The 10,632-nt window shown below is 51.2% G+C and overlaps 1 protein-coding gene across 1 annotated transcript in view; it reads right to left on the bottom strand.

Annotated features, from left to right (window-relative positions):
- LRFN1 (leucine rich repeat and fibronectin type III domain containing 1) overlaps window positions 1-10,209 on the bottom strand; it is a 15,509-nt gene extending 5,300 nt beyond the window's left edge. The window contains exons 1-3 of the mRNA XM_015569269.1: window positions 8,317-10,209; window positions 5,805-5,859; window positions 3,954-5,396 (exon numbers count right to left, since the gene is read on the bottom strand). Coding sequence (XP_015424755.1) covers window positions 3,954-5,359 — 1,406 coding nt within the window. The 5' untranslated portion in view covers window positions 5,360-5,396; window positions 5,805-5,859; window positions 8,317-10,209. The remainder of the gene's footprint in view (window positions 1-3,953; window positions 5,397-5,804; window positions 5,860-8,316) is intronic.
- Window positions 10,210-10,632: the final 423 nt, after the last annotated feature.

Consider the following 10,632-nt stretch of genomic DNA (forward strand, 5'->3'; position numbering starts at 1 on the left):
GTGCAGGTGTTGGTGGTATAGTGGTGAGCATAGCTGCCTTCCAGAACCAGGGTCTGACCCACTTTGCAACTAGATGGCCCTATACAGGAGTTCCGGCTTCCCTCATATATATATATATAATTGATTTCAGAGAGGGAGAGAGAAACATCAATGATCAGAGAGAATCTTTGATTGGCTACCTCCTGCATATCCCCCACTGGGGATCAAGCCTGCAACCTGGGCATGTGCCCTTGACCAGAATCAAACCTGGAACCTTTCAGTCTGCAGGCCAACACTCTATCCTCTGAGCCAAACCAGCCAGGGCCCTCTAGTTCCTCTTATATCCCTGCCCTTTCAGGGAAACCATGTGTGTACAGGCCACTCCCTTTATCTGCATGTCCCATCTTTGGGCAAATTCATCTCCTAGCTGCATATATCTTCTGAGACAATTCCCAAGCCGCTCAACTACATATTCCTGCACCACACCCCAAAATAGCCACTGGGGATGATTCCCCTACTGTGCCTAGGGCCGTGTCCACTCTGCCTGTCCTGAAACCTCTCTGTGTGCGCCCTACCCTATAATGCCACAAGTCACCAACTCACACCCCAGGTAAGTAATTGGGTCAAATGTAGCCAAGCAAACATGCCCCCTTCTTGCTCTAGGCCCCTGCCTTCAAACGAGAAGCAGTGCAGAGAAGTGGTTAAACTGACAATTCTGGGAGCCAGACTGCCTGGGTTTGAGTCTCTTCTGCCACTTGCTAACTGTGATCTTATACAAGTTTCCTTTTTTCTTTTTCTTTTTTAAATCCTCACCCAAGGATATTTTTCCCATTGATTTTTAGAGAGTTAGAAGAGAGAGGGAAAGATAGAGAGAAACATCGATGTGAGAGAAAAACATAGATTGGTTGCCTCCTGCTCGTGCCCTGACCAGGGCTGGGGCCCAAGTGGAGCCTGCAATTGAGGTATGTGCCCTTGACTGGAATTGAACCTGGGACCCTTTGGTCCACAGGCTGATGCTCTATCCGCTGAGCCAAACTGGCTAGAGCCTTACAAAAGTTTCTTTCTTTCTTTTTTTATTTCAGAGAGGAAGGGAGAGGGAGAGATAGAAACACCAACGATGAGAGAGAATCATTGCTTGGCTACCTCCTGCACACCCCTTACTGGGGATTGAGCCTGCAACCCAGGCAGTTGCCCTTGACTGGAACTGAACCTTGGACCTTTCAGTCCACAGGCAAGTGCTCTATCCACTGAGTCAAACCAGCTAGGGCTTTATACAACTTTCTTAACCACTCTGAGCCTCACTTCTCCCAATTGGGGATATTAAAAATTAGTACATCATAGAGATGATGTGAGTATGAATTAGTTAACATACCCAAAGCCTGGCACTTAATAATTTCATCATTATTAGCTTCCATTCCACTCTGTGTTGGCCAGTACCTTTGCTGTGGTTCACACTCTACTGCCAGTTGCACCCTCCCTCATCTAAAGACCATTCCCACTAGGCCTTGCTCCTCCTGTTGGGCACACCCTTCCACAGTCAGCCAAGTCCAGCTTTGGCTAACCGGGACTGCCACATCCACATAGATTCGCATGCTCATCACTCAACCTCACAAGCTCTCCTCTCCTACAAAGGTCTTAGTGGGTCACCAGAGACAAGGACCACATCTTCATCTGCATGGGACCATGAAACAGGAGCTCCACCTCCTCTACGAGGTCATGCCCCCATCTTACCTCTCAGATGCTTCACCTTCCCTCCAGTCAGGCCACCTTCTGGTCCTGAAGCTTAGGGCAGTTGTCCCACTTCCTGAAAGTTCCCCACCACCAAAAGCCACCCTCCAACCAAAAGGCTTCAAGTGAGGGCCCTATTCCCTCTAAAAGACCCACCCACTTCTCCAACGCTCCCCTTGCCTGCCATTTAACAGACCACTCCTCCTCCTCCACCTCATACCTCCCAACTTTGAGCCCCGGGCTGTAAGTCTTCCTTTTCTTTTAATCTCCCCTCTCAGAGAGACTAGGATTCCTCTTGCTCCTTTCCCTAAAAAAAAAACAGTTGCTAGGGGCTCCCCCCTTTCAAGGACAGAGGCTGGCTCCTTAAGAAAGCTTGAGCCCACACGTCTCTGATAGGCTGAAAGACCCAAGCAAGCAGCAAAGCAGGCTTCTGATTGGATGTCACCTCCTCCCATGGCAGAAGTGAGGAAATTAACCCCTACAGCACCATAGTGCAGGCATCTGCAGTGGGAGAGGGAGGACTGGAACTGTAGCCCTCAGGGGAAGGGAAGAGCCCCCACATCTGTTGCCTAGCTAGGGACAGAAGGGAATCAACATCTGAATACATGCTGGGTCTGGGGCCTGAAAACCTCCCTGCACCCCACCAAGTAGTGGCCACAGGTTAGAGAGAGAAAGAAAGAGAGAAGTAGAGAGTCACAACCCAAAAGTTATTTATGGAAATGTATTATCCAGCTCCACTAATCCCTGCTTGGCAAACAGTGGGTACTCAATAAATGTGTGTTCAACATAAAAAGGTCAGGGTTAGGAGTTAGAAGGGTAAGAGCTGGAATCCTGGTTCTGCCACTTTCTGTGTAACCTTGAGCAAGTGACTTCCCTCCACGGGCCTCAGTTTCCCTATCTATAAAATGGGAAGGGTATCATCACTGCTTCACATCAGAGTTGGAAAGATCAAATGAAGTAGCATCTTTGGTAGTACCTTATAAAGGGCTTTGTTCTGTTCATTTGTGTGCCCTCATGTTTGTAAAACTGGGCCAGTGTCTGATCTATCTCGGTGGCCCCAGGGCCCAGCATAGAATCTGACATGCAATAGGCATCTATTCAGTGTTTGATATCCAGATTCTAAAAGAAAAGAAAATGAGGATGACAGAGACAAAGTTTTCAAAGGCATTTACTCATTCAGCCAACAATGGGAAAGCACCTACCGTGTACCAAGACTGTGGCCAAGAGAACCCTGGGAAAGGTGAAGATGGAGGCCAAGAGGCAGGCTTTTTGGTGTAGGTCTGAGCACACCAAAAAATGGGGCTCCCAAAAATGGCTTTAAAACCTCTGGCAGTACCAAGTGAAGTCAAACACAGGATTAAGCATACAGCAGATGCTCTACAGTGCACATGAAGGAGACAGAGCCAGGAAGGAGAGCCATTCACAAAGCCCACAACCACTTATCAAGTGCCCACTGTGTGCTATGGCTGTGAGTCATACTTAAAAAGCTACCAAGATGAAGGACACTGCAAGGCCAAGGCACTAATTCAGCGAATACTAGCTGCCTCCTTCCTCTGGACCATAAGGTCCCTGAGGGTGGGAACAGGTCTTTTGGTCTCCCAGTGTCTCCAGCACTCTCAGGCCTAGCACAGAGCAGGGCCTCAGTGCCCAATAAGGGCAGGAGGGAGAGAAGGGACAGATAGAGGCAGATGTGAAATTAAGAAAATAAGAGAGATGACAGGAGAAAGTAACTCTTTAAATGTCTGTCCATACCAGGGCAACAGCTTCTAACCCAGTGGATAATGAAAATAACTTAAATTTATATATTTTGGTTTTCTGTTCTATAATGTCCCCAAAGTGTTGCTACAGAACCACTGGCATATAATTTATAAATATAAATGTCATTGTTAAATGTGTGTGTGTATGTATGTGTGTGTGTTTCATGCTCCAAAATGTTTAACTGACAAGGTACACAATCAAACACCTTTGCTGAGCAGGAATATGGACCATAAGCTCCATGGGAGTGGGGATATGTGGGGTACACTCACTGTTATAACTCCAGTGCCCAGCCTGACTCCTGTGGGTGCTCAACAAAGATTTGCAAAATGCATGAAAAACAGACCGTGAGACAGAAAGTGAGACAGAAGAAGATAGAGCAACTCTGTACGGCCATCTAGAACTCCAGATGAGCAAGAAGGCCAAGGAAGTGGACAGAAGGGAGAAGGGACCCTTGAGCTGGGAGGAGGCTCTGGGGCTGAAGTACCCACCTGTAGACAAGGGAGTCATCAGCGGAGCTGTTGTACTGGACTTGGTACATGCGGATGCCAGGCACCGGCCTCTGCGCTGGCCAGCGGATGAGCACAGAGTTAGAGGTGAGCTCCGCCGCCACCAGCCGGCGCTCGGCAGCAGATTCATTGGCACCGGGTCGGCTAGGCGTGGCAATGTCCGAGGAGCCAGGCTCAGTGAGGGGCGGCGGGGCGGCCGGCGGGGGCGCCATCAGAGGGAGAGGCACCACGCACACCTCCACGGGCGCCGTGGCTTCTCCAGCGGCATTGGAGGCGATGCAAGTGAAGGTACCACTGTCCCGCAAGGTGGTGATAGTTACATCCAGCGTCCCATCGCCCCGGACCCGGGTCCGGCTAGAGTTCCCCAGCAACCGCCCATCAGGCGCCACCCAATGCACCACCGGCTCAGGGTCACCCACAGCACGGCACCGCAGGCTGACTGCCTGGCCCTCCACCACGAGGGCCCGGCCCCCCGCCTGCCGTGTGATCAGCGGGGGTTCGCACAGGAACTCTTCCTCAGGGATGGACCAAAAGTAACGGTCAGTGAGGTGCTCAGGGGTGGCACACGTTTCCAAGTCATCCTCCCTGGTGAGCCGCCGCAGCCAGAGCAGCTCGCAGTTGCAATGCAGGGGGTTGCCACCAAAGCTAACTGTGAGTGGCGTGGGCGGCTTGGGCCCCGGGCCTTGGGACCTCAGGAAGAGCCCATCCGGGGGCAGTTTATGGAGGCGGTTGGAGGTCATGTCCAGGCGAACCAGTTTGTGAAGCTGCACGAAGGTACCTTCAGCGATGTGGTCGATGAGATTGTGGTCCAGCGTGAGGGTGTTCAGGTTCACCATCTGGCCTACGGCCTCCCAGGGCAGGGCCTCGAGGTTGTTGTAGGACAGATCCAGGTCCTCCACCGTGGACAAGAAGGCATCGAAGGCCGCCGACTCCACCCGGCGGATCTGGTTGTTGCCGAGGATCAGGTGACGGAGGTTGCCCAAGCCGCGGAGCTGGTCGCCTCGCACCTCGGCCAGGCGGTTGCTGTCAAGGTGCAGAGCCCGCAGGGCCCGGAGGTCAGCAAAGGCGCCAGCTGCCACTTGGCCGATGGTATTACGGGAGAGGGTGAGGTGCACCAGGCTGGTCATGTTGGCGAAGTCTCGGCGGCGGATGGCCGCAATGAAGTTGTCTGTGAGCCTCAGTTCCACCACACGCCGGTCAATGGCTGGCGGCACAAAGAGCAAGCCAGTCTTGGCGCACAGCATGGTCAGCGTGGGCGCCACATTCTGGCAGATGCAGCGGCCAGGACAGGGCTGGCCACGAGATGCCCCTGCCCAGAGTAGCAGCAGAAAAGACAGGGCTGCAGGTGGTGGCAAGAGCAGCATAGAGGAGAAGGGGCCGGGAGCCATGGTGCAGTGGGAAGTTGGGAGGAGTGGACAATAAGACCTGAAGGAGAAGGAGACACGTTACCCAGGCATAGAGCTGGCTTGCCAGCCTGGCTGCCCTGGGATGTTCTGCTAGGAGTCTGACCCAGATCCTTCCCTTCCTGACAACCAGGTTCTATAGGACAGTAACAGCACTGATCCTCACTTGGCATGCATTTGTTAATAGATAATATATTAATGCTGCTTGATAAATTACCACTGTCCCACCCCTGAATGCCCTGTCCCCACCTCTGCCCCTCCCCTAGGGGTTCCCAGACCTCTCATAATCTCCTAACCAGAAGGTTGACACCTGCCCTGACTGGGCCTTTTAGCACCCACTGAACATTTTGAAAAATCACTGCTAACTAGGGTTTAAATTCATGGATTTCAAAGCCATATTCCCTGAGTTCAAATTCCAGCTGACACTTACTAGCTGTGTGACCTCGGGCAAGTGTCTGAACCTCTCTGAATTTCGGTTTCTTCATCTGTAAAAAGGAGATAAAAAAACAAAACAAAACAAAAAAACAGGCCTTACCTCTGTGAGGGTTAAATGGATTAATGAGAATGGTGTACTACTTATGAACAATGCCTGGCACATAAAATGTGTTCAATACATGTTAAGTGTTATTATCATTGAGTGTCCATTATGTGCCAGGTATAGAAGTATGCACTATTATTAAAAGAAAGTGCTTTGGCCCTAGCCGGTTTAGCTCAGTGGATAGAACGCCGGCCTGCAGACTGAAGGGTCCCAGGTTCAACTCCAGTCAAGGGCACATGCCCAGGTCAAAGGCTTGATCCCCAGTAGGGGGCATGCAAGAGGCAGCTGAGCAATGATTCTCTCTCATCGTTGATGTTTCTATCTCTCTCTCCCTCCCCACATCCTGGTAAGCAGTATAAAAGTTACTATAAGGTTTTAAATCTATATTGAGTAGTTGCTATATATAAAGAAATAACTTATTTGATGGTTCCAGTTGCCCACTAAGCATGCTGCTTTGTAAACACAGACAGATTCAGGTTCAAGTCTTGGTTCTACCCATTTGCTAGCTCTGTGACCCCAAACCAATGATTTCCCCTAACTAGGCCATACTTGCCTGTTTTGTAAAATGGGATGATAACTGTACCATCTTCAATGGGTTGTTGCAAGGGTTCAGTAAACTCATTCATGGGGGTCCCTGAGCACAGGCCCGGCACACAGTAAGTATTCATTAAATGTTATGGATAATACCACCCCGCCCCCATCCTTTATCAGAGGTAAAGGGAGTCTGAAGGTGGAAGAGGCTGAGAAAACTACATCAGTCTCCCTGTTCAGCCTTGGGAAGTTCTCGAACCTTGGTTTCATCCTGGGCTCTTCTGAGCTCCCAAGCAGGGGGCAGACTTCTGTGCTCACATCTGTGGACACATACAAGACCCCATACATGCCTACACAGCCACACAGACATTCACTCACACACTCATGCTATTCCTCTGCTCCAGGCAAAACCTTCCAGCAGGGATTCCCCTGTGGCAGCTGCAGCCCACGACATGTCAGCTCCCATCACAACATGGGGTTGGTGGGGGTGAAGAGAAAAGGATGCAAAGGGGGCATCCCTGAAACTGTTTTCACTCCATCCTGTACCCCAGTCCCTACTGGCCTACCTCCCAGGAATCTGCAGTTTGGGGCTGTGACCTGATGTGGCCCTGATCCTTCAGCCCATGGGGAGAGGGACTATAGATGTGGACAGGAGGGACCAAGAGACTCAGAGAGAGGTGAAGAGACAGTGAGAGACAAGGGGGAGGAAGAGACAGATGGGGGGGGGAGAGAAAGAGAGAGAGAGAAAGGGATCTGAAAGAAAGGTGAAGAGACAGGGATTGAGAGACAGAAAAACTGAGTAGAGGAAACAAAAAATTGAGACTAAGACATAAAGAGAGAGAGGAAGTGAGAGAAGGAGAGAAGGAGGAGAGAATCAGATTGTACAGAGAGACAAAGAGGGAGGCAGAGACTGAAGGAGACAGTAACTGGGCTAAAGAGAGAAAAAGAGGCCCAGTCAGGGGGTCCCACCATTTCCAAGGCCCCCAACTACCTTGTCTTGCACTCCCTCTGGGACACTGTATTGGACAGAAAACCCTGGCCTGGAAGGTGGAACTCCTGAGTTAGGCGGCCCCGCTCTACACCTGTCTGGCTGTGGGTCCCTAGGGCTCAGAACCCCAATCTGAGTCCTAGAGAGAAGTACAGAGCTTCGCCTCCCACCGCTGGGGTGAGACTCAAGTTGAAGGAACTACAATAGCAATGAAAATAGCTAACATTTATTGAGAGGCAGTGCAGCATTGCAGGACAGAAACTGGACCCAGCTGCCGAGGTTCACAGCCCAGTTCCCTGCTGTGTGACTCTAGTCAAGTGACTTTGACTTACCTTCTTTGTGCCCTAGTGTGCTCCTCTGTACAATGGGGATAATAAGAGTACCTACCTCATCAGGTTATTGTAAGGATTATATGAGATAATGCAGTGTAACATGATTAGAATAGCTCCTGACAGAGTAAACACTACATAAATGTCTACTGCTACTGTTGTTGTGATTTCCCTCAGGCTCTTTCAGCCACCAGCAGGCTGGACTACCAGGAGATCTTCCCACATACACACACAAAATGGTCAACCACATTCATGTCATTCTCCAAATGCAGGGGTCAGTTCATGTCATGAACTCTCTGTACCCTCTACTGCTATCATGAGGAAACCCCTCCAGCTGCTATCCATGCCCTGGTCCTATGAGCCCTTACCCAAACATGATGCTCCTGACCGTGTCACCACCCCATCCCTAGCCTGGGTGGCACCTGGCCCCTCAGGACACTGCCAGACCCTGCACTGAAATCTTTATGAGGCAGGGCTCCAGGGCTCCAGGCCTCCAGGGGGGCTCACAGCAAGACCAACCACTCCACGTCTCCCCAGCAGGAGGGACCCCACTCACCTCTCTTCAGGAAGTCAGGGCCTGGGCCAGTACCTACAAAGAAACAAAATGACCCTGTTAGCATCCTTCTGGTTCCTCACTGGAGACCTGCCTCAGAGACCATCTCAGCCAAGGAAGTCCCCGGTGTGATCACACTCTCAGCCCTCCTGCTGCAGGCTCTGCATAAATGCAGATGGACCCAGAGAGTAATCTCTAGAAATCAAGGAGACTTGGCCTCAGAATTGTTTACTCTCCAAAATTCAGGAGTCTAGGACTTTAGCCTTTGTCTTCTGGGGTCTCAAGAAGCCAGTGACACCAGCTCCCTTCTCCCTAGACCTAGAATCTGGAACCCCACCCTTCTCCTCCCTCAGACTCAGGAGCCCAGGTTTCAGCCCCTTCCATTCTCAAGACCCAAAAGTTGGGACCATTCTCCTTCTCCTTCAGATCCAGGATTCCAGCTTCCTCCTTCCAGAGTTCACATCCCAGTCCCCCAACTTCAAGGACCTAAGTAGTACCAGGAGCTGGGGAGGAATCAAAAGGTTCCCATGCTCACCATCAAATCATTGTCACACCAACATGTGCAGACACACCAAACTCACATGGGCCCACAACTCAAGTCTCTACACTTGTATTTCCATAGACACACCAGCATGATCTCTGTGCCCACACCCTCCACTGGCTCTTGGCCTGGGATGTGGACACATTTGTGTCCATGAGCCCCAGGCTGGACCCCAGCATACCACAGATCACGCCACGTGAACCCCAATCTCACTGGGTCCAGAAGCAGGGTCAGCCTTGTGCCAGGGACACAGGCATATGTGTGCATACAATCCTGCACATAATGTTTGAAAACACACAACCTCACTCTTGAGAGACCAACACTGATGCATAAATGAACTCACAATATAGACAGACACATACCCTCAAGATTGTCACACCCACATACAACCACACATATACAACATTGACTCTTTCTTGCACATTCACATACACAAATGCACACACACCGATGTACACACAGATGCGCGCATGTACACACGTATCTATCTATCTTTGCAGACAACCAGGTACATGCACCTAAAACAGATATACTCTTGCACCAACACACGGGCATACACATATAACAGATATTCACTTGCACGATCAAAGATACACAGACACACTCTTAAATGCCCAAACATACTCAGACCACTTCACATATCCCCATGATGCAGTCACAAAGCTGATATATTCCTACACCAAAAGACGCACAAATGTACACACTAACTGATATACACCTCACACACATACACAGAACCACAAGTATGCAGACACTTACAAGGCTGATACACACTCAAACAAGCACAAGGTACAAAAAGATCTACCTTTTGCACAGACACTGAGATGTTAACTCGTAACAGAAATGTTCACACACAGCCCTGTAAGGGATTTACACTTACAAATGCACACAAAATATTGAACCACAGTGACATAGTCAACAGATAAGCACAGATTCACACTCACCCGCATACATGGACACATCTCTCCCAGTCCTGAGGCACTCTTGCCCACCTACTTTGCAGGCCAAAGAAATCCTAACGTCCCTCCTTCCCACCATCCCTGCCCCCCACCACTACAGCAAAAGCCAGGGCCAGAGGTCAGAGTTCAGCAGTTCGAATCTCAGAGGGTTGGGGAGCTGAATCCTAAAGCACTAGTCCAAGGCGATCCTCCCACCAGCAGCCCAAAGGTCCCCTAGCCTGGCCATCTGGATGCAGGCAACTCTGGCCCCATCTGGGGAGATCTGGCGGGTGTGGGGATTGGGGTGGGGTGGGTGGGGAAGGGCCAGGTCTGCATGCCTCCCCTCGGGCCCATCTGTCCATCCCTGGGCCTCTCATCCCTCCATCTGTCCACCTACCAATCGCCCATCCCCCCCACCACCACCAGCCACCGGGAAGGGGAAGATATGGCCGTCTCCCCCAAGGACCGCTGAGGACCCCCCCATTTCCCTCCTCTCACACCAGTTGACCTGCACCGAGGGAGAGGCAAACTCCCCTCCCCCAAACCACACAGCGGCCTGGACCCACAAGGCGCTGAGTCCCAGCCCTGGCCCGGAACCTGACGTGGACGCACAGATACACACCCTCGGAGACATACAACCCGCAGACCACACACATACACACACACACACACACACACACACACACAATATGAACACCAGAGCGGGCACACCCGCCTTCACAGACCCTCGGATGGGCATCCAACCCGGACACAAACACCCAAGGCAGCTAGCTAAGCGCACACACTGGCTGGGGGGACTCACACCTGGACACACAGCCCACGCACACACACCTGCACACA

The sequence above is a fragment of the Myotis davidii genome, unplaced genomic scaffold, assembly GCF_000327345.1.
Source record: "Myotis davidii unplaced genomic scaffold, ASM32734v1 scaffold825, whole genome shotgun sequence".
Classification (NCBI taxonomy): Eukaryota; Metazoa; Chordata; class Mammalia; order Chiroptera; family Vespertilionidae; genus Myotis; species Myotis davidii.